Source organism: Bos grunniens, chromosome 13 (genome assembly GCF_055505025.1).
Source record: "Bos grunniens cultivar Pamir isolate PY7600 chromosome 13, Bosgru_T2T1.0, whole genome shotgun sequence".
NCBI lineage: Eukaryota > Metazoa > Chordata > Mammalia > Artiodactyla > Bovidae > Bos > Bos grunniens.
In genome coordinates, this window is record NC_141177.1 from 37,283,589 (window position 1) to 37,308,278 (window position 24,690).

General features: G+C 50.9%; 1 protein-coding gene across 2 annotated transcripts in view; it reads right to left on the reverse strand.

Annotated features, from left to right (window-relative positions):
• ADARB2 (adenosine deaminase RNA specific B2 (inactive)) overlaps positions 1-24,690 on the reverse strand; it is a 235,560-nt gene that overhangs the window by 6,234 nt on the left and 204,636 nt on the right. For both annotated transcript variants that reach the window (XM_086333575.1, XM_086333576.1), the window contains exons 4-7: positions 15,472-15,586; positions 7,166-7,334; positions 5,781-5,932; positions 828-996 (exon numbers count right to left, since the gene is read on the reverse strand). In XM_086333575.1, the coding sequence (XP_086189701.1) occupies positions 828-996; positions 5,781-5,932; positions 7,166-7,334; positions 15,472-15,586 (605 nt within the window). The remainder of the gene's footprint in view (positions 1-827; positions 997-5,780; positions 5,933-7,165; positions 7,335-15,471; positions 15,587-24,690) is intronic.

Here is a 24,690-nt window from a genome sequence, read left to right on the forward strand (position 1 = left end):
TCCCCGTCCTTTCAGGAGGTGGCGTTTTGGCGTTCGCCTGTGACGGAGGATCGCTTCTCATAGCCAGGCCAGAAAGACCGGCCATGTCCGTGAGAACTGTCGATGCCCCACACCACGCTGGCCTCGTAGCGAGTTTCACTCTCTGTCCCCTGATGTTTGAGGTCCTAGAGGCGGTGAATCTTCATTTCTGCCTCATCTGTCCACTTCACTTTCTAGGGGTCAGTCAGAGGCCCAGCGCTCTTGGGGTAGCAGGAGGACTCCCTCATGCTAGACACAGCTGCTTTTCCCTCTTGATGAGGGGTGAGAACATCACAAAGGAGGGCGCATTTTTTTCTGACAGAGGAGCCAGCTGATGCTACGGGCACTTCTCTTTGCTGCAAAAATCAGTGCTTTGGTTTATGCGGTTGGGCCAGGGTGGTCGGTCCCTCCAGGGCAGTAAGCAGCCCTGTTTCTCCTGCAGCCTGTTGGTCATTTCCCTCAAGATTCTAGATCCCTGTTTACAGGAGCTCAGGTTTTATCTGTTGTGTAGCCCAGGAAGCCACAGGGGCGCCGAGTGTACCTGGGCCACCTCCATGTGCAGGGTCAGGGTCCAGGGCCTGGGGTCCCTGCTGCCCGGCTCCCCAAGTCCCTGAGTGTCTGCCTCTCTGAGCCTTGGCTGCCCCTCTGACAGTTCTGCCTGACTCTCCATGGAGGTGGGGGATGTGGACAGAGTCCGGGACTGCAGGGTGCACCTCAGTACCAGACTAGGCCCCTCTCCGGGACCACAGCCCTCGTCTCCCTCCCCACACCAGGGCGGCTCTCACGTGAGGAAAGGAAATTGCTGTTACCTGGCAATCTTGTCTGTGCAGGACATGGTGACCAGCTGCTCGCCCAGCAGGACGCCATCCCAGGTCTGCACCGTGCCTGGGCCGCGCACAGGCACCGTCCCCTCCCCAGACTCGATCTTTGTGCGCAGGTGCCCCCGGAACTTCCTGGCCAGGTGCTTGCTGCTGCTCACTAGGAGATGAGAGCCGTGTAAGATTTGGGGGGTGGGTGGGAAGGGGGCCTCACTAGGGGATGAGAGCCACGTAAGACGGGGGTGGGGGGCCGCATATGATGGGTGGGGGGGTACTGGGCAGCACCTCTGGGCGGGACGGGCTCATGTAGATGTGGAGGAGCTGGAACATGACTCCACCCTGGTCCAGCTCGGCCAGCGTTGCACCACAGTTTGGACACTGACCATCAGAGGCTCTGCAGCTGTCTGGTCTCTGAACACTGAGCATAGGCAGGCTAGAGGAGGAGCCGCGTGTACAGCGTTGACGTCTGGGCTCCTTCTCACCTCTTGAGAAGTTCTTTTCACCTTTGTGGCCATTCAGAAACCACACTTAGTTTCCAGGCAGCGGGCTGCAAACCCAGTCTAAATCTGAGTCCTGGCTCTATGGTCTCCCAACTGTGTAGCCTTGGAAAAACTACTTAAGACCACTGTGATAGTTACTTCTTCTAAAAATGGGGACAGTGGGGTTACCTCTCTCCTAGGTTGAGGGACTGAGATGGGACCTGGGAGCCCAGAGCTGCTCCCAAGGGTCTGGTGGGGGGGGTGTCTCTACACCCAGAAGTGACACCAGCAGGTGGGGTACTGCCTTGTCACTGTTCCCCATCTTTCCTCTCCAGAGCCCCCACACTCACACACACCACAGTTACATGAAGCACTGGCTTGAACAAGACAGATTAACTTTACTACTTTGTCTTTTTAAAAAATTTCTGTACACTTAGTCTGCATTATATTGTATTATAAAAATGCTTAACTGCTTTGCATGCAAATTATATGTGAAATATCATAGTGATATCAGCACTGATATACACACCATGACATGGATGGACAGTAGATGCCTTCTTTACAAGGTTTCTATATAAGTTTTAGAATTCATGAAAATGCATTACGTTTTTGCATACCTCACTGAACAATAGATGACATTTGAGTATACATGGGCACCTTCTCTTACAGACCTCAGATAATTCTTGGCATATGTTCTCATGGTTTCTAAGAACTGAAGTTCCTTTCCAACATATTAATAGCACCCAGAGGCCATCTCTGGGGAAGAAAGTCATTGCACTACTCAAAGAGGTTTCAGGTTGTGACTGACCGTGCTACCAACCAGGTCCTTGGCAATGTGAGGTCCAGTTTGGACTGGCCTCTGAGTCTTCTCTGGAAGGGAGAAACAAGCTGAGAGGCTGAGCCTGGGGATGCCTGGCTCTCCCCTGGCTAGAGCCTGAATCTCTTCTTTGCCATTTTACATGGCACTAGGACTCACGCCTGCAGTCAGGGCAGCAGCCGAGAGGAGCTGCCCCACTCCCTGAGGTCAGGGTCGGTGGCTGAGAGGAGCTACCCCATGCCCAAAGAGCTGCTGCTACACAGGCGCAGGAGGGCTGAGAGGAGCTACCCCATGCCCGGAAGTCAGGGGCAGCTGAGATGAGCTACCGTATGCCTGAGGTCAGAGGCGGCTGAGAGGAGCAACACCATGCCCTGAGGTCAGGGGAGGCAGCCAAGAGGAGCAACCCCACGCCCAAGGAGCTGCGGCTGCGTCAGCACAGGAGGGCCGAGAGGAGCTACTCCATGTTCAAGGTCAGGAGGGGCGGCCATGAGGAGATACCCCTCGTCCAAGGTAAGGCAGCAGTGGCTGTGCTTTGCTGGAGCAGCCATGAAGAGATACCCCATGTCCAAGGTAAGAGAAACCCTAGTAAGACGGTGTTGCGAGAGGGCATCAGAGGGCAGACACACTGAAACCATAATCACAGAAAACTAGCCAATCTGATCACATGGACCACAGCCTTGTCTAACTCAATGAAGCTAAGCCATGCCGTGTGGGGCCACCCAGGACGGGCAGGTCATGGTGGAGAGGTCTGACAGAATGTGGTCCACTGGAGAAGGGAATAGCAAACCACTTCAGTATTCTTGCCTTGAGAACCCCATGAACAGTATGAAAAGGCAAAATGATAGGATACTGAAAGGCGAACTCCCTGGGTTGGTAGGTGCCCAATATGTTACTGGAGATCAGTGGAGAAATAACTCCAGAAAGAATGAAGGGATGGAGCCAAAGCAAAAACAATACCCAGTTGTGGATGTGACTGGTGATAGAACCAAGGTCCGATGCTGTAAAGAGCAATATTGCATAGGAACCTGGAATGTGAGGTCCATGAATCAAGGCAAATTGGAAGTGGTCAAACAGGAGATGGCAAGAGCGAACGTCGACATTCTAGGAATCAGTGAACTAAAATGGACTGGAATGGGTGAATTTAACTCAGATGACCATTATATCTACTACTGTGGGCAGGAATCCCTTAGAAGAAATGGAGTAGCCATCATGGTTAACAAAAGAGTCCAAAATGCAGTACTTGGATGCAATCTCAAAAATGACAGAATGATCTCTGTTCGTTTCCAAGGCAAACCATTCAATATCACAGTAATCCAAGCCTATGCCCCAGCCAGTAACACTGAAGAAGCTGAAGTTGAACGGTTCTTTGAAGACCTACAAGACCTTTTAGAACTAACACCCCCAAAAGATATCCTTTTCATTATAGGGGACTGGAATGCAAAAGTAGGAAGTCAAGAAACACCTGGAGTAACAGGCAAATTTGGCCTTGGAGTATAGAATGAAGCAGGGCAAAGGCTAACAGAGTTTTGCCAAGAGAACACACTTGTCATAGCAAACACCCTCTTCCAACAACACAAGAGAAGACTCTACACATGGACATCACCAGATGTCCAACACCAAAACCAGATTGATTATATTCTTTGCAGCCAAAGATGGAGAAGCTCTATACAGTCAGCAAAAACAAGACCGGGAGCTGACTGTGGCTCATATCATGAACTCCTTATTGTCAAATTCAGACTTAAATTGAAGAAAATGGGGAAAACCACTAGACCATTCAGGTATGATCTAAATCAAATTCCTTATGATTATACATATTATACATACAGTGGAAGTGAGAAATAGATTTAAGGGCCTAGATCTGATAGACAGAGTGCCTGATGAACTATGGACGGAGGTTCATGACATTGTACAGGAGACAGGGATCAAGACCATCCCCATGGAAAAGAAATGCAAAAAAGCCAAATGGCTGTCTGAGGAGGCCTTACAAATGGCTGTGAAAAGAAGAGAAGCGAAAAGCTAAGGAGAAAAGGAAAGATATAAGCATCTGAATGCAGAGTTCCAAAGAATAGCGAGGAGAGATAAGAAAGCCTTCCTCAGCGATCAATGCAAAGAAATAGAAGAAAACAACAGAATGGGAAAGACTAGAGATCTCTTCAAGAAAATTACAGATACCAAGGGAACATTTCATGCAAAGATGGGCTCAATAAAGGACAGACATGGTATGGACCTAACAGGAGCAGAAGATATTAAGAAGAGGTGGCAAGAATACATAGGAGAATTGTACAAAAAAGAGCTTCATGACCAAGATAATCACAATGGTGTGATTACTCACCTAGAGACAGACATCCTGGAATGTGAAGTCAAGTGGGCCTTAGAAAGCATCACTACGAACAAAGCTAGTGGAGGTGATGGAATTCCAGTTGAGCTATTTCAAATCCTGAAAGATGATGCTGTGAAAGTGCTGCAATCAATATGCCAGCAAATTTGGAAAACTCAGCAGTGGCCACAGGACTGGAAAAGGTTAGTTTTCATCCCAATCCCAAAGAAAGGCAATGCCAAAGAATGCTCAAACTACCGCACAATTGCACTCATCTCACACACTAATAAAGTAATGCTCAAAATTCTCCAAGCCAGGCTTCAGCAATATGTGAACCATGAACTTCCAGATGTTCAAGCTGGTTTTAGAAAAGACAGAGGAACCAGAGATCAAATTGCCAACATTGCTGGATCATGGAAAAAGCAAGAGAGTTCCAGAAAAACATCTATTTCTGCTTTATTAACTATGCCGAAGCCTTTGACTGTGTGGATCACAATAAACTGTGGAAAATTCTGAAAGAGATGGGAAAGAAGAGGAACTAAAAAGCCTCTTGATGAAAGTGAAAGAGGAGAGTGAAAAAGTTGGCTTAAAGCTCAACATTCAGAAAATTAAGATCATGGCATCTGGTCCCATCACTTCATGGGAAATGGATGGGGAAACAGTGGAAACAGTGTCAGACCTTATTTTTGGGGGCTCCAAAATCACTGCAGATGGTGATTGCAGCCATGAGATTAAAAGACACTTACTCCTTGGAAGGAAAGTTATGACCAACCTAGACACCATATTCAAAAGGCAGAGACATTACTTTGCCAACAAAGGTCCGTCTAGTCAAGGCTATGGTTTTTCCAGTGGTCAAGTATAGATGTGAGAGTTGGACTGTGAAGAAAGCTGAGTGCCGAAGAATTGATGCTTTTGAACTGTGGTGTTGGAGAAGACTCTTGACAGTCCCTTGGACTTCAAGGAGATCCAACCAGTCCATCCTAAAGGAGACCAATTCTGGGTGTTGATTGGAAGGACTGATGCTGAAGCTGAAACTTCAATACTTTGGCCACCTCATCGAAGAGTTGACTCGTTGGAAAAGACTCTGATGCTGGGAGGGAATGGGGGCAGAAGGAGAAGGGACGACAGAGGATGCGATAGCTGGATGGCATCACCGACTCGATGGACATGAATTTGAGTGAACTCTGGGAGTCGGAGTTGGACAGGGAGGCCTGGCATGCTGCGATTCATGGGGTTGCAGTGTAGGACACGACTGAGCGACTGAACTGAACTGAGGACTCAGGTGACAGTGATGACGCTGGTGATGCTGGTGATGGAGCCCGCTTACTCACGCTCGGCCGCGCGCTCGTGGGGTGAGTGCAGGCGTGCGTCTCCGCAGGGCGAGGCGCTCAGGTACAGGTGAAACAGGACTCCGTCTCGCAGCCGGAAGCCGCCCTCTTTCAGCCGCTCGAAGATGGAACGCTCGCTATCCTCGCGCCGCTTGCTGTAGACGGGCGGATGCTCAGCCGCGATACGCGGCTGGGCCCCCAGGCTCGGCTCACAGCCGCCCCCGCACCTCCCGCGTGTCTCCCCCCGCGTGGAGCCCCCTGGGTCTGGCCCCCACTGTCCTCCCCGATCTGCGTCCTCGGGGCCGTGACCCTGATTGCGTGTCTGTGCTGGGGGTCATAGGGCCCCGAGTTCCCTAGGGGACCGTCTACACTGTACCAGGTTCTGAGTCAGATGAAGAATGGGGACAGAGAGGCGCGGCCCCCCAGGAACTCTGTACGTAGACCCCTCCGGCCGCCCGCACAGGGGAGCCCCCTTCACAGAAGAGCCTCCCCTCAGCACGGAGGAGCACCCCCTGCACGGAGGAGCTCCCCACCCCCGCACGGAGGAGCCCGGCTGCGGCCCTCCAGCGGCCCCGCCCACACCCCCGTCCTGCCGGTCACCGCCCCCTTCCTCCGGGTCCAGCTGTTTCACACGTCTTGCCCCGTTGCTGATTGCTCACACAGGCGGAGCCTGGGAACCCCTTGTGTCCCACCAGCCTCTCTGCCTCCCGACTCTACGCCAGGCCCCCAGCCACAGTTCCCCAGAACCTTGGGGCAAACGCGCATCCTGGCTTTCTGCAGCCATTGCTGGTCCCCTCCCCACCATCCCCCAGAGCAGGGGCCCGGGTGTCCATTCCCCCTGCCCTCAGCCTGCAGCTGGGAGCCAGCGCACAGCCAGGCCCGGGCAATGGTGACACACCCAGAGTCAGGGGTGTTTGGAAACATTTCTGACCTGGACACTCAGGGCAGAAACCCCTCCCCACGTTAGGTGAGATCTCCAGCTCTCTTCCCCACGTTCAGCCCAGGCCGACCTACTGTGGGCCTGGAACTGAGGAGAAGCTGCAGATCAGGGGCTCGGATAAAACTTCCCAGAGTGTATGAAGGCCTTGCTCCCTGTGCGTCTGCTCAGCACCCCTGGGCCTGTGCCCGCTCTGTGCGGCTGCTGGGACCCTGTGTTAGAGGGTGTGGGGGACAGCAGACCTGGCCGAGATGCCTGCTGTGCTCGGGGCCACCGAGAGTCTGCCCCTGCCTAGGGGGTCCTCAAGTGAGACGCCTCTGGGACGGCCCAGTGAAGAGCCGCGTGCTTTCGGGGCACGGCTGCTGGCAGGTGCAGGGCTGGCCAGGACCAAGGGGCCACCAGGACAGGGGATGCCAGGACAGAGGGACACAGGTGCAGGCCTCGTGCTCACCTCAGGTGCAGCTCCAGCTGTGCGTATAGGAAGTGGACCAGTGCCCGCCTGGCCAGGATCTCCGCATGGCAGTCGTTGACCACCAGCCCCTGGTCGTTGATGTGCTCGCCGCTGATGCACTTCGTCCCCGAGGACAGGACAACCACCTGGGCTTGCCTGGCGTCCAGGCCTGGGGAACAGAGGAGGCATCAGAGCCCGCGGCCACTGCCCTCCCTGCGGGCACTGAGTCTGCTCTCCCCGTCTGTCCCCACCCCTCCCCCCAACCTGAGTCTCAAGTTTATAAATAGACAGCCAGCTGGCCAGCGGAAGGTGCTGGGGAACCCGGGAACCCTGCCGTCACCTGACCCTTGGCCAAGGATCACCCCCTAACTGGAAGACTCCCTGAGGGTGGGCCTGATGCCCACGTGTCCCCTCTGGTCCTGTCCAGGGCTATGCAAGCTGCTTCCTAGCCAAGCTTTCGGGTCTATGGGGAGCCCTCAGGGATATTGTTATGTAAGTAAGGAAAGCAGCTCCTGCTGCTGGGGGTCCAGAGCCCTAAACCCCGGGGCGTGGGGTGGGGTCACAAAGCCCTGCGGAACAGGAGACAGGACTGTGAGACCACCTTGAGCCAACCCGACCTGTGGTGAAGCTGAGACCCTGATTTCCAGGTTAAATCCTGAGTCCTGGCTTTCCTGAGAGCCATGCCTCCACTCAGAGGGTACCAAGGGCTCCTCCCAGAGTGACCCCCCTCCCCCAGTACATGTATCTGAAGATCAAAAGCTCTTCAAAGGTACAGCTTTACCCAGCTTCTCATTGGCGCCTTAGTTAGTCCCGACCCCTCAGAACATCCTTGGACCTGCAGCCGCCTTGGTGGGTGTGGGGGGCAATAGGAGCTGATGAACTCCGTGGCTTTCCTGACACTTCTTCCTTTCTTCTATCCTTTTCTTTCTCTCCTCCCTCCCTTCCAGCCACCTCTTTCACAAGCAGCTGTGCCCAGCGTGGACAACTGATGGTCATAATTAGGGAGAAAGTGGAATATTTTGTTGAATAAGATAAGATGGTTTAAACACCCTAAAGCTACCCCTGGCACATAGACAAACATTAGATGTTAGTGTTTTTTCTGTTATTTGTTCACTAACAAACTTAGTGTTATGTTTCCACTAAATTTAGAGACTGGAAAAAAGATGGGGATAGTTTATTGCCGCCAGAGAAAATAGGGAGTAGGTTTTCCCCCCATGAAATCTTTGGGGCAGTTACATGCTTGGCTATGACTTGATGACCATCTACATGTGGCATCTGAATGGCTTTGATGGTAGCGTCTGATTTCAGAAGAACACGGCCCAGGTTCAGTCATCTTCCCTTCTTCATGTACTCCTGACACTTGTCGCCTTCCTCATGCAGGTGGACATAGGCATTTCTGGGATGTAGCCCACAGTCAGGGCTGCTGCCCATCACCTGGTTGAGCTCTGACCCAGTGGGACCTGGTGAATTCTTCTAAACTCCTGTTCATCTGCATGTGAGCCGGGAGTGGGCTGGGTGGTCCTCATGTTCTTTCTTGCTCCATTTTAAGGGGAGACATTTACCATAAATAAGTCAGCACGCATGCTATGTGGGGTCAGTGGTAAATCTGTCCTGCATTTTGTGGTTTAAACTAACAGTTTAAACCCCAGATTTAAAATCAGTTGTCCATCACACTCCTCGTTTCAAGGTGTCCGCCCCTTGGAATCTCAATGTGCCCTGTGTCTCCATGGAGACGTTTTGTCAACTAAACTGTTATTATGACTGACTCCTTGGAATCCAGTTTGTCATTTACCATCTTTCACCGCAGCACGGGGCTTCTGTCCAGTTCATTTGCTCCTACTCATCTCCCCTGCATCCTCCTGGGCATAAATAAAATACCCCACTTTTAATTTTACTATTGAAGCAACTGCCAGTCATTCAGGAAAAGAGGAAAAGAAAGCATTTGGGAATATGGGGACAAAGTCCTTGAATCCTGCCTCTGTGAGGCCTCTGTGAAGGTGGACATTCCTTTTTGCTCCTGGCGGCAGAAAGAAGTCTCAACTGTATTTGATCTGTCAGGATCTATTGAGTGCCAATGGGAAAGCAATGTTTAAGTGCCAGTTCTTCTCGAGCCAGAGTCCAGCCTAACTCTCCACCTCCTTGCTCACCTGAGCAAAATGCACGCAACAAAGCACCTCTTACATCTCTTAACATCTCATGACTCTGAAAGGTTGACTGACGTTCCGATGCTGAGCTCATCAGCGCTTCCAGTTTTCCCAGAGAAGACAGGCCTGGCCGCTGCCCAGAGGGCCTGGCATTCTGGATGGGGCTGTCCTGGGCTGTGCTCTCCACTGCCCAACTTCAAGGAGGTGTGTTTTTTCAGGGCGGGTATAAATCCCAGGCATTCATGTATGTTTAAAGCTGCATGTTAACTTAAATGGGAAAGAGTTAACTTAAACGGGAAAGAGTGAAACCAAAGCTTCTAACTTTTGCAGGCCAGGCTGGCAAAAGACAGTTTTAAATGTAAACTTCTAAAAATATACACTAGGGAACCCCTTTTTTGGCTCTTTCATAACCTTAGACCTAAGCAGTTGCATGGACAGATCTTCAGCACTGTGCCTTGAGTTGTGTCCAGGGCCACGTGGATGAAGGACTGGAGCCTGTGGCTGCATCTTAGCTCTGCATACCCCCCCCCATCAGATGTGAGGGTCACCTGACCTCTTGGTCTTGGTGTCTGTACTTCTTCAAATTGATAATAAAGATTCCCTCCTTTCCCACTTCTCGGGGTTGGTGCAATCAACTGATAGGCGTATGTGAAAATGCTATAAAAATTGCAGTTTTCATATCAACTGAGACTCATGACAAACAGCTGCTCAGAAATTGCTTCTTCGTGGGAGCGTGGGCACCGTCAGAACAGAGCTTGACCCGGGCTCCACCGGAACACGGTCCAGATTTGGGTCCAGAGGCTCTGATCCTCCTCCATTTCCAGCCCCACGGGAAGGAGGGGTTCCAGGGAGAGCGTGGCTGGGGGCAGGGCTTGACCGCCAGGACCTGGGAGTGGAGGGCGTGGGAATGGGCCTGCCTTCCAGCTCTGACCGCAGAGAAAGCATGATGCTGAGTTGGGCTGAGAGCAGGCAGAGCCTGTGTCCCATTTTAATTCAGGGGCTGCCCCCCTGGAGCGGATGCGTGGGGTTGAGGGACACCTGGCAGGAGGTTCATCTCCTCGCTTCGGCCTCGGGTGGTCCCTTGTGGATGACCAACTCCTGCCCACTCCGCTCAAGGAGGCGCCTGCATGGGGAAACAGGGTGGGTGGGGTGGGCAGCATTTCTGTTCGGGTGGGAAATCCGTGCGTGGTGCCTACGATGACTGGACCAATATTTTACTCACAAATATGGATGTTCAGACAGAAATCATAACCAGGATAAAAGGGAAAAACTGAAACTAAAGAAAGACTCCACCGATCACAGAGGAATCACTGTGATTAGGGACCAGAGACAGGATCAGTAATGTGCTGGTGAGTCAGAGAAACCTGAAGAGACTGGCTGGCAGTGAAACAAGAAGAGCATCCTCTGAAGAAATAGGAACCAGAGGACAAGCCAGGAGTTGTGGACAGTAGCTTGCAAAAATTAGAACACAGGGCAGCTGAAGAGCTGTCACATACACAGGGAATTTCCAGGAACACAGAGTAAAAGGTAGATTAACAGCAAGTCTTCCCTGGTGGCTCAGATGGTTAAGAATCTGCCTGTAATACAGGAAACCTGAGTTCAATCCCTGGGTCAGGAAGATCCCTTGGAGAAGGGAAGGGCAAACCAGTCCAGTATTCTTGCCTGGAAAATTCTAGGAACACAGAGTAAAAGGTAGATTAACAGGAAGGTGAAAGACAGGGAGTTAGCTGAGAATGTTGAAAATTTGACAAAAATGTGAATGAAAGAAGGAATTTATCAAATAAATGATACAGGAAAAATTGCAAAATAAATGACTTAAATATGTCAGGGAAGGTGACTGGCTCACACCTACATGGTCTTATGAAATTACGTAGCATTCAAGTGAAAAAGACCATGCCCTCCCGTGGCAGGGGTGGGGCGACTACTGCAAACAGATGTCAGTTAGGACATTCCTAGTCAGAGATACTGGATAAGAGAGCAGAGAAAAGCCCTGGAAGATACCCAGGGCAAGCAAGTGTGAGCTCAGACACCCCAGCTCACCCTCCCAGGAGCAAGAGACCTGGGTTAAGAAGCTCCTGGAGACGTGGAGATTCAGTTTCCATCCTATGCATTTTAAAGATGTTTCTAGAGACAGAAGGAGGATGGCATGGATGCTGAGACAGTGGTCCAGGTGGGTGGTATGGGACCCCTGGTCTGGTGGGCAGAGACTCCAGCACCAGTGCACCCCGCAGGTGCGAGGGCTTGGAGGTCATGTGACCACCCCCCCCAAAAGTGGTTTAAGGAAGTCTAGCTGGTTGGACCAACCTTCAGTGTCACATGGTCTGAGAGGTGGGGGGCTTGAGGATGGATGTGACCCAATAGGGGGAAAGGCTCTTTCCTCAGAGATGCACCCCCACCTGCGGCTGAGAACTGTGAGATTCCTGCAAGCCACCTGACTTTGCCACGCGACTTACAGCATCCTGAGTGTGGATGCTGCTTAGTGGTAGTCTTAAACCCATGGTGGAGGTGAGATAGAGGAGATGGCCAAGGCACAGAACACAGAAGAGAGTATGAACACCATCGCTGATGACATAAAAATCCATCCACATGCAGAGACGTCACCGGGGGAAGACAGGGTTGACACCACCAGCCCCAATTTACAAAATGGAAAGTGGAGACGCCCCATCCAATCTAACAGGGTGAAAAGCAAAGGGTTAAGTGTATATTATAGACACAGAAATGGAAAATAACATAATATCCATTTTTAATAGTGTGAATCAATTGATAAGATTTAGAATAGAAAATCTTGAAACATAGAACCAAAACAGTATTTAGAGTCACAAGAGCAAAATCTAAAATTATTAAAATGTCTGCCTCCCAAGAATATACAATGGATTAAAGACAATCTCTTTAACAAGTAGTGCTGGGAAAACTGGTCAACCACTTGTAAAAGAATGAAACTAGAACATTTTCTAACACCATATACAAAAATAAACTCAAAATGGATTAAAGATCTAAATGTAAGACCAGAAACTATAAAACTCCTAGAGGAGAACATAGGCAAAACACTCTCCGACATACATCACAGCAGGATCCTCTATGACCCACCTCCCAGAATATTGGAAATAAAAGCAAAAATAAACAAATGGGACCTAATTAAACTTAAAAGCTTCTGCACAACAAAGGAAACTATAAGCAAGGTGAAAAGACAGCCTTCAGAATGGGAGAAAATAATAGCAAATGAAGCAACTGACAAACAACTAATCTCAAAAATATACAAGCAACTCCTACAGCTCAATTCCAGAAAAATAAATGACCCAATCAAAAAATGGGCCAAAGAACTAAATAGACATTTCTCCAAAGAAGACATACAGATGGCTAACAAACACATGAAAAGATGTTCAACATCACTCATTATCAGAGAAATGCAAATCAAAACCACTATGAGGTACCATTTCACGCCAGTCAGAATGGCTGCTATCCAAAAGTCTACAAGCAATAAATGCTGGAGAGGGTGCAGAGAAAAGGGAACCCTCTTACACTGTTGGTGGGAATGCAAACTAGTACAGCCACTATGGAGAACAGTGTGGAGATTCCTTAAAAAACTGGAAATAGAACTGCCATATGACCCAGCAATCCCACTGCTGGGCATACACACTGAGGAAACCAGAATTGAAAGAAACACGTGTACCCCAGTGTTCATCACAGCACTGTTTATAATAGCCAGGACATGGAAGCAACCTAGATGTCCATCAGCAGATGAATGGATAAGAAAGCTGTGGTACATATACACAATGGAGTATTACTCAGCCATTAATAAGAATACATTTGAATCAGTTCTAATGAGGTGGATGAAACTGGAGCCTATTATATAGAGTGAAGTAAGCCAGAAAGAAAAACACCAATACAGTATACTAACACATATATATGGAATTTAGAAAGATGGTAACAATAACCCTGTATATGAGACAGCAAAAGAGACACTGATGTATAGAACAGTCTTTTGGACTCTGTGGGAGAGGGAGAGGGTGGGATGATTTGGGAGAATGGCAATGAAACATGTATAATATCATGTATGAAATGAGTTGCCAGTCCAGGTTTGATGCAAGATACTGGATGCTTGGGGCTGGTACACTGGGACGACCCAGAGGGAGGGTACAGGGAGGGAGGAGGGAGGAGGGTTCAGGATGGGGAACATGTGTATACCTGTGGCGGATTCATTTCGATATATGGCAAAACCAATACAATATTGTAAAGTCAAAAAATAAAATTAAAAAAATAAATAAATAAAATGTCTGCCTCCGAGTTTGCCTGGGGGCAAGGATGGAAACTTCCATTTGTAAGTCCTCTTCTCTTTGTGCTTTTCCCAGTGAATGCAGTGTTTTCATAAAGGTAAAAGTGGTGCTGTTCATAAGTATATATTTCTGCCATTGTATTTTTCAGAGTGGCTACAAAACGGCATCAGTCTCACTCGTGAGATAATTGATGTGGGTGAACTGGCTTCCTGCCTAAAAATGGAGGGGATGACATGTCAGGTTTTATTTCAAAATAAACTTAATTTATAACATTGTAATATATGTTATAAAAGCTAGAAAAAGACACATCACCCCCTTTCAGAGTTTCTTAGGCATTTGCTTGGATAACTGAATTAGAATTATGATTACATTGCCCATCACCTTTAAGTAAGTGAATATTTGAAAATATTTCTATTAGTTGTTTTGCAAAATATTTCCCAATCTCTTTTTAATCAACAAGTTTACTAAACCTTCTCTTTATAACAGGAAAGTAAATTTCAGTAATTTATTCTTCCATGGTCATAAGTTACTAATCAGTGTAGGTTTACCATGTAAAGTCTCCCATTCATGTAATATTGCACGCATATGTGCTCAGTCATCTCAGTCCTGTCCAACTCTTTGCAACCCTACATAGCTCGCCAGACTCTGTCCATGGGATTCTCCAGGCAGCAACACTGGAGTGGGTTGCCACACCCTCCTCCAGGGGAATCTTCCCAACCCAGGGATTGAACCTGTGGCTCCTGTGTTTATGCATTGGCAGATGGATTCTTTACCACTGAGCCACTGGGGAAGCCCATGCTATATTGGGTTGGCCAAAAAATTCGTTTGAGGTTTTCCATAACATTTTATGGAAATGCATTTTATGCATTTAGTTTCTTTACGTGGATTGCCTGCCTTAGTTGGATTGAGGGCTGCCTCCAGCGGCAGTGGTCTGGACTGGGGAGGGGGGCTCTTAGCCCTTAGTTTGGGACATGTTTTATTCTATCAAGGCAGAGTGGCAGGGTTACAGAATCCTGGTGGCTCCCGTGGGGCACCTGCTCCAAATTCAACAGTGTCACTGATGGAAGAGACTTGCCTTTGACTTAGAGCATTACCCTTATAAAGTGATTCTTACTTTTCAGAGCTCTTCATGTCCTGTGTCCTAGTCACCAGCTTACCCTGGGAGGAGGCATTTTCATTTCCATTTTCCCAGTGTGGAAAGACTGAGTGAGAGTCCTCATGCTGCTGCCCCGACCCCAGTGGCCTTGCACTCGGTGGCCCTGGAGGAGCCTCTGGTGTCTGGAGTGAGAGGGAAGCGGGCCAGTTGTCTGGCTTCTAACACCCATGCTTTTGGACAATAATTGTTCCCTGGTAGGTCATTACCAGCTCACCCCAAACTTTGCAGCTAGAAACAGTTGAATTCAAATAACCAGATGGCTAGTTACTATTAGTAGGTTGTTTAATAGTGAGATGTTTTCACCCAAATTGATGGTTTAAAACTAAGCATCACTTTCTTGAACCTGGCTGGTAAGAGCAGCCTTGATGGGCTGTTTGTTGCTGTTCTGTCACCGTCCGTGAGCGGTTAGGGGTGGAGGCTGGAGAAGGCCTGCCTTCTGTCTCCTGCAACGGGTTTGTTCAGGGTGGTGTGCGCCCTGAGAAGGGGATTGAGGAATCTCGGGGTAAGGGATTCCCTGTGGAGCCTGACCCTGGCTGAGCTCCTGTAGGCAGGATGCTGCAGTCCCCCCGACGACGAGGTGTGGGGACATGCCTGACAAAAAGGGACTGCTGTGCCCTCCGGTCGCCCTTCTTCGGGGTTCTGGGGGGTGGACTGTCTGCTCTGTTCCGTGTCTTCATGGGGAGGGGGTCCTGTTTCCAGGCTCGCCCCCTCTTCCCGGCGGGGAGGTGTTACCTCGGGTCATGACGATCCCGGCCAGCGCCTTGTGGCGGGCGTGCGCTGAGGCCAGGCCTGCAGCCAGCTCTCGGAACTTCTGTGTGACCAGCTGGGACACGGCATCTGCGAACTCCTGGAAAACACAAGCAGCAGCCTTGTGACCGCGCCTCCTCCCTCCTCCACTCTGCCCGCGGCCCACTGCCCGCTCTGTGACCCCCTGGCCTCAAGATGGCAAGCTGGCCACAGCGATTCTGGCCCAGCGTGGCCCCGGGGCACGAGCCCCCAAGCAGGACCCTGGGGGGACTGTCCCTGCCTCCTTCCCGCCTCGCAGAGGCTTCCTCCAGTTGCCGGTGAGCTGGTGCTCACACCACTGACAACCGGTTCCCACTTTCTTCCCTGTGTCACAGAACCAATCACCCCAACACCCAGGAATCACCCCAACATCTGGGAACCGCCCTTTCTCTTCAGTGACTTCCCAGGTGCTTCCTGGATGGCGGGGTCCAGAGCTCCCCACCCCCGCTTCTGAGTGCCCCCTCCCACCCTGTCCCCATCCAGCCTCTGAACCACCCGTCCTCCATCAAGACCTTCCTTTAAACATCTCCCCTACAGGTCTTTTTTCTTTATCCTTTTAAGGGGTCCTTGACATTTATGTTAAGCGTATTTCTCAATTAACATTTTATAAAGGTGAATGTAGAAAGAAAAAAGCAAAGATTTCTTTAACTTTTCTTACTCTGGGTGGAGGACAGTCTAATTAAGATGTACAGGGGTATTTAGCCGGTTAAAATTTATCTCTTTGGTATTTAACCAGTATCACTTCCTAGGGCGGCTTTGAGACGTCTTGCTTCTTTGGTATTTAACCAGCATTACTTTCTAGGGTGGCTTTGAAAAGTCTCGCTCGTAGTTTTGCCAGGGGGAGTTTTATGGAATGTTTATATATTGAACTATGACCCTTAGTTTTTCTGGGTTTAAAAGTCAGAAGAAGAGAATCGTGAATAACCACCTGCATTGGAAAAGTGCATGTCCTCTGTTAAGGCACTGAGGTGTCTCCTCAGACCTGGGAAATGAACAGACTGGGGCTTCATAAGGAACTCAGCCTGGAGCTTTCTGTGCTCAGGCCTCCTTCCCTCACAAACCTTCTCCACCCCCCACCCCCCAGTCCCCCGTCTCCCCAGCCCCCCATCCCTCATCCCCAGCACTGCAACTATTTTCAGTGATTGGCTTTAATTAGATCACATACATGCTTGCAGCTGCATGTAGTTCTTCATAGTTGGATTTGTATGTGTAAATGCTGTTGATTACGTGGTGTGTTAGAAACCAGGCAGAAACTTAGAATTCACGTTGGGAGACGCAGACTTACCATCTAATTTAACACTAGGAATTTTTAATGTTTTAATCACTTGAGATTTAATACATACAGTCAACTCTGGTTACTGCAAACCCAACTAATCAGACTCTGAGATAATTTGATTTTTCTCCATTTGGTTTATGGTAGAAGCAGCTAAATGCTCAAAAGCAAGCTCGTGTCTTGAATTATTTTTGTAAGTTCAGGTTCCAGGGTGCCTCCATGGACTCTGTGGAGCTCCTTCAGTCTCCTAGGGTGGAGGTGAGCACCCCAACCAACAGCAAACTTTGAGGGGGTCTTTCCAGCCCACTTTCCAGGTCAGAAGCAACAGTTAGAACTGGACATGGAACAACAGACTGGTTCCAAATAGGAAAAAGAGTACGTCAAGGCTGTATATTGTCACCCTGCTTATTCAACTTATATGCAGAGTACAGCATAAGAAACACTGGGCTGGAGGAAGCACAAGCTGGAATCAAGATTGCTGGGAGAAATATCAATAACCTCAGATATGCAGATGACACCACCCTTATGGCAGAAATTGAAGAGGAACTAAAAAGCCTCTTGATGAAAGTGAAAGAGGAGAGTGAAAAAGTTGACTTAAAGCTAAACATTCAGAAAACGAAGATCATGGCATCTGGTCCCATCACTTCATGGGAAATGGATGGGGAAACAGTGGAAACAGTGTCAGACCTTATTTTTTTGGGCTCCGAAATCACTACAGATGGTGACTGCAACCATGAAATTAAAAGACGCTTACTTCTTGGAAGGAAAGTTATGACCAACCTAGACACCATATTCAAAAACAGAGACATTACTTTGCCAACAAAGGTCAAGGCTATAGTTTTTCCATGGTCATGTATGGATGTGAGAGTTGGACTGTGAAGAAAGCTGAGGGCTGAAAAATTGATGCTTTTGAACTGTGGTGTTGGAGAAGACTCTTGAGAGTCCCTTGGACTGCAAGGAGATCCAACCAGTCCATTCTGAAGATCAGCCCTGGCATTTCTTTGGAAGGAATGATGCTAAAGCTGAAACTCCAGTACTTTGGCCACCTCATGCAAAGAGTTGACTCATTGGAAAAGACTCTGATGCTGAGAGGGATTGGGGGCAGGAGGAGAAGGGGACAACAGAGGATGAGATGGCTGGATGGCATCACCGACTCGATGGACATGAGTTTGAGTGAACTCTGGGAGTTGGTGATGGACAGGGAGGCCTGGCGTGCTGCGATTCATGGGGTCGCAAAGAGTTGGACACGACTGAGCGACTGAACTGAACTGAACTGAACGTCCAGCCCACAGGCTGCACATTGCAGCATCAATGCTTTCTGGTCTAGTCCGTCCCTGATGGGGAGGAGAGGGGTCCTACAGAGATCCAGGAGTCTGGTCTAGTCCGTCCTAGGGGGAGAGGAGAGGTCCTACAGAGACCCCCCAGTCTGGTCTAGTCCATCCTGGGGGGAGGGGAGGGATCCTACAGAGACCCCCGAGTCTGGTCTGGTTCAGCCCCTGGGCACAAGCCCAGCAAGAGTTGTGGTGAAGCCCCTCCTGGCACCCTCAGGGTGGGTGGTCTGCCTATCAGGACAGTGGACAGGGAGATTCTGGTGGGGTCTGGGTGGGGCAGTAGAGGCTGGATGTGGGAATGGGTGAGAAGCCAGCTTTGCAATATCGAAAGCCCTGTGCAGAGAAGCTCTAAAGACACACTGCAAAAATCCTGAATAATGAGCTGAAGCATCATTTGCAACACAAATTCCTTGTTAAATATGAAAAAGAGGATGTCTGGCGGCTGGTGATTTAGCTTCCGAAGGTCCCTGGGTAGCGGGAGAGGGTCACTCTGTCTTCCCCAAGTGGGTCACAGCCTCTCTTGGGGTTTACAGTGGGAGGAAACGTGATGCCCAGGGGCCCGCCGCCTCCCCCATGCCCCCTTCTCTCTGCAGGAGCAGATGGGATGACTGGGGTAGGGGCTGCAGAGTCTGCAGAGCTGCCCAGCCCCTTCAGGGCCTGACGAGCTCCGTCTGGGGTCCACTGATGCTTTTCGTGCAGAACTTGGCACAGGTTGGACACTTGGAACAGAAGCAATCAGAGGAGAGCGGACTGGCTTCTGGTTAAACGATGGTGATCGTCAGGTGGCTCTGCTTCCAGAGCTTAAGTGGGGAAGTTGGCTCGGCATTTAATGAGCTGCACGTTCCCAGCGAAAACAGGAATGCAATGCTACTTGTGTGTATGTGGTCCGCATGCTGCCCGCCGGCCCCAATTACCGAGGCAAATTACCAGCCTTATTCAAATAGGAAAAATAAACTTTAAATAGGACCACCAAAAGACTCAAACTCCACTTATTTCCAACACTAATATTTTGAAAGGCCTAAGTAAATAAAATGAGTTGCAGGAGCAGTCCTTGGGGTAAAATTGACATTCAGCCAAAGTGGGGAGGATATTAAAATCCATAGATTATGAGGGAGAGAGCTGTGGGTAAATATTTTCCTGCTGAAATCCCGCCTTCGGGTTTATGCTGCTGGAATATCAGAAAGGTTAGATTTGCATATGGGCAGGGCAGGATGGGGCACCCTCGCCCTCCTGTCCACCTTGTCCACAGCACATGAGGTGAGTGGGCATCCAGAGGTGGAGGCAGGCTGCCAGCGGTTGAGACAGTGGGGCTGACTTGTGTCCTCTCTTGGCCGTCCATGCGGCCGGAACTGGGAAGGCTGGAGAAAAGCTGCGGGGATGGTCATCAGGCCGCCAGAGGGCGGGCATGGCTCAGAGGGGGCCCCATGAACACGAACAGGCGAGGATCTTCCCCCGCCTCCCTCTCAACGTTCTTCTGGGTCTGAGGAAAAGCTGGTCTCTGGGCCTCGGTCATGGCTCCTGTTTACTGACAATGGCAATAAAGCCTCATTCATTTCAAAGTCAGGGACTGGTGAACACGTGTGCAACGATTCAATTATTCTATATCTTGAATTACTGAATGCCTATAACGAATCTGAAAGAAGGTATGAAAGATGGAAGGCCTTTGTCACCCTTTCCCAGCACCATGGAAAAGCTCTGAACTTGGCACAGAGCTCGGATAGTGATGGTCGAGATGGCCATTCCAGTAACAGCTTCTCTGGTGCCCACGACTCCCCTGGGCCGTCCCTCCCCGCTCCCTGGATGACCCTGACCCCGAGTTGTGCCATCTGCTGGGCGCGCTTTCAAAGAACCTGGACGACGGGTGAACATCGAGGGGCCCGGAAGGCTGTGTATTGACTTGACCTACACCCCTGGGCACGGATATGTGAATGCGTCGGTTGTAAGGAGCAATCACACACACATCAAAGCTCCACGCAGCCAAGTTTAGTGAAAATTTGGCAATTTGGGGTGAGAAGATGCTCATCAGTTAGGCCATTTGCTGATCTTTTATCACCTGGAGTCAGGCTGACCGCACTGCCGGCGGACTGGCTGGTCTACACTCGTCTTTCTGACTCGTCCATCCTGCTGTCAGCCTCGGGCCAGGTGTTCTGGGGTCACTGATGAACATTGTATTCATCAGCCCAGTGCCCGGGTGGCACCTTCCTGATCATCTTGGCAACAGCATGTCCACCACACCCCCCAACAACCCCCCCCCACACCCCCCACCCCACACACACCCCCCCATACACCACATACACCCCCCCCACCACACATACACCCCCCACCCCAACCCCCCACCCCCCCCCCACACACCCCCCACCCCCACACATACACATCCCCCCAACCACACCCCCCACACACTCCACCACACCCCAACCACACACACCCACACTCCACACACATACACACACATACACACACACACCCTTACACATACACACCCCACACACATACACACCCACCACCCACCCCCACACCCCACACACACCCACCCCTCACACACCCCCACTCCACCCACACCCCCACCCCCCACACACCCCCACCCCCACCCCTAACACCCCCACCCTCCACACACACCCCACCCCACACACCCCCCACCCTTAACACCCCACCCTCCATACACACACCCACCCCACACACATACACACACACACACACACTCCTACCCTCCACACACACCCACCCCCTACACACCTCACCCCTCAAACACCCCCACACTGCACACACCCCCATCCATACCCCCACTCCACACACACCCACCTTCCACATACACACCCACCCACACTCACACCCCCCACACCTCCCACACATACACATCCCCACCCCCACACACACACCCCCCCACACATACACACCCCCCCACACATCCACCCTCAACACATACACACCCCACACACACCCCCCACCCCCACCTCCCCACTCCCAGCCCCTCACACCCCCCTCACCCACCCTGCACACACCCCCATCCCGCACACACCCACCCTCCACACACACACACCCCCCAGACCCCCACCCTCACCCCAACATCCCCACCCTCCACACACACCCCTACCCTACACACACACACTAACACACACCCTCATTCCCCACACACCCTCACCCCAACATGCACCCACCCTCCACACACACTCCCACACCACACACAGCCCCACCCCACACACACCCACACCCCACACACACCCCCACCCCACACATATGCCAACCCCCACACACCCCCACCCCACACACATCCCACCCCATACACACCCCACCCCACACACACCCCACCCCACACACACCCCACCCCACACACATCCCACCCCACACACACCCCACCCCACACACACCCCCACCCCACACATATGCCAACCCCCACACACCCCCACCCCACACACATCCCACCCCATACACACCCCACCCCACACACACCCCACCCCACACACACCCCACCCCACACACATCCCACCCCACACACACCCCACCCCACACACCCCCACCCCACACACACCCACACCACACCCTCCCCATACCACAACACACCCATCCTCAACACACATCCACCCTCCAGACACACACCTACTTCACACACACCCACACCACACACATCCCCACATCACACACACACCCACCCCTCACACACCCCCACACTACACACACCCCCACACCACACACACGCCCACCCTCCACAGCCCCCTACCCCAAGACCCCCATCCCACACACACACCACTCCCCCACCCCACAAACCCCAAAGTGTATGTTGCCTTTGGGGCCTCTGGAGCGCCCCCAAACCCCCACCCTAGGGCAGGGAAATTAATCAAAATTTATTGAGCAAGACACTAGTGGGTTTCAAGTCTGATTTCAAGCTTCTGAAATCCAGAGATGAGTCAGATGGGGTCCTCTGTCTGAAGGAGCCCCTGACTGAATATCCCCCCAGGGCTGGGGGCCTGCCTGGAGCTGAGTGACCAGGGCAGCCCATCCCCTTCACCTACATATAGACCCAGAGGGGCCGCTGTGGTCACCTGTCCACAGCCCAGCAAGCTGAGGGGAAGTAAGGAGACCCCACGTTTGTTACCTTGAATAACTGAGAGTTGAGGTTGTGTGCACAAATGCCAGTGTATCTACATATCGATTAGGTAAATTGTAGTTACTCACAATTATCTGAATGGTTAGATATAGACATATTCATTTAAACATGTTAACAGCAGTTACTGCTTTAACAATTAACTTCAATACAATGAACATGTAGAAGAAAACTAAAACCACATTGGAAAATGTGATATTTCTGCTTTTGTTGCACTGGTGCTTTCTCAGGGAGATATTTTGCATCTGGGTCTAATTAGAATCTTTAAATTCTCATTAGTGTGAAAACATGAGGACGTGCACAGATGAGGGCCTCTGTTTGGGGCTGATTCATGGCTGTTTGAGCTCATCTGGATCGAAGACGACGTAAACAAGAAGAATCACTGCTGCGCATCAAGAGGGAAGGGCTCTCTGTGGGGAGCGCAGCCCCTCAGAGGAAGCGGCGTTTACTTTCTTAGCTTTTGTTAAATTTGGGAGCAGTTGTTTAGCTATTGCCTGAATAGCAGGGGAGCCTCACACCTGTTCTGAGAAATTACCAGGACATCAACGCCGTTCTCCAAATGCTGAGCTCTCAGACCCTTCATCTCGTGACTTGGACCCTAATCTCATCTCTTTACCCTGAGAATCAGTTCCCAAAGGAGAAATAAAGTTGGTTAAAATTGCTAACTAGCTTTGAACAGCACACCTGTAGTGCTGACTGAAGCTGGGACTGGGCAATTCTTCAAGTTCATGGAGGCCCGAGACCAGGGATCCACCACCACGTGCTTCCTGTGTGAGACACGTGGGAGAGGCAGCTGGACATCCATAGTGGAGAAGGTTGTTGTCCCCGCTCCCTGGACACAGCACCACGGGACACACACCTGGGCCCTTGACCTGGTTCTTCCCACTCTGGGAACCAGCGCCACCCCCGGGCCACCACGCATGCCACCAGCTGGTGCCTGGCACCACAGCAAGTGAAGAGCTTTCCCACTGAAGCCAGTCCTTAAAGTCTGGAAAGGGCGACCGTCCCTTCAACTCACAGACACCAAGGCAAGATGTGACTACCAGGAGCATAAAGGACATGGAGCCATGACACCAAAACACGTTTCCAGTAAACGGCACTGGGAAAACCGGAGATTTACAAGTTTCCTGAGAAAGGATTCAAAACAACTGTTTTAACAGAAGCTCACTGAACTACGAGAGAACGCAGATAGACAGCTCAACAAAACCAGGAAAGCAATTCATGCACAAAACGAGGAGCTTAATGGAGACAGAAATCATTAAACAGAACCAAACAGAAATTCGGGAGCTGGAGAATACAATGACTGTGATGAAAAAACACAGCAGGGAGCTTCACCAGCAGACCTGGTCGAGCAGGAATTCCTCTTTCTAGAGAAATCTGTGAACTCAAAGACAAGTCACTTGGAACTATCCAGGGGAGAAGAAAGGAAAAAAAGATGGACAGGAGAGGGATTTATGGGACACGGTTAAAGGACCGATGGACACGTTAAGGGAGCCCAGAAGAGCAGAGGCAGAACAAGAGGCAGAAAGCTTAAAGAAACAGCGATAAAAAAGCTTCCTGAACCTGGAGAAGGAAACAGACACAGACTAAGGGAGCAAAGGATCCTAAGCGGTTTGAGCAGGACGAGGTCTATGCCAGGACATGCCGTGATTCCATGACGGAAGTCGAAGACAGACAGAGGCTTCTGAAAGCAGCAAGAGGCAAGGGACTCATCCTGCTTAAGGGACGCCCGTGAGGTCCCCACTGGGTTTTTCAGCAGAAACCTCGCAGGCCACAGAGGTGCATTCAAAGCACCAAGGAAAGAAAAAGGCCACTCTTTGAAAATGAAGGTGTCTCCCAGGCAGACAAAGCTGAGGGATCACATACTTGAGACCAGCCTCGCGATGCGTGTGCACACACACCATGGAGTTGTGTTCACCTTTATGAAAAAGGGGATACTGAGTCTGCGGCAACGTGGATGGGCCTGGAGGACACAGAAACCCGAGGTACTCGTGGAATCTACAGGAGCGCTGGGTGATGCTGCAAATTCTCTGAAGACAAATGGGCCGTGGAGACAATGCCCCCAGGTGTGTCGGAAGCACGGCAGATCCTCTGGGGTGACAGTGGGTTCTTACCAGATTCATATCTGGCAGTGCTCGGCCAGAGGCACCTGCACTCTGAAAGGATTTGGCGTCGCCCCACTGAGCGCCTTTATCTCAGTGAAAGGGACTGTGTCTTCACATCCTGCCCCCACGGATGGATGAAGGGCCCTCAGAGGCGGCGGAGGGACAAAGAGCCCTTGTTGTGGGCGCGGTCCGAGTCCCCAGGCGTCCTCTGGGCAGAACGGACACTTGGGAGCTGCCCCGGGGACCAGAGGCCCAGGGTCCCCAAAGCCTGGTGGCCGTCTCAGGAGTGGGGATGAGCCTTCAGGGCCTCGGGGGTAGGGTGGGGGGAGACTGCGTGGCGGTCAGTGTCTGCCCCAG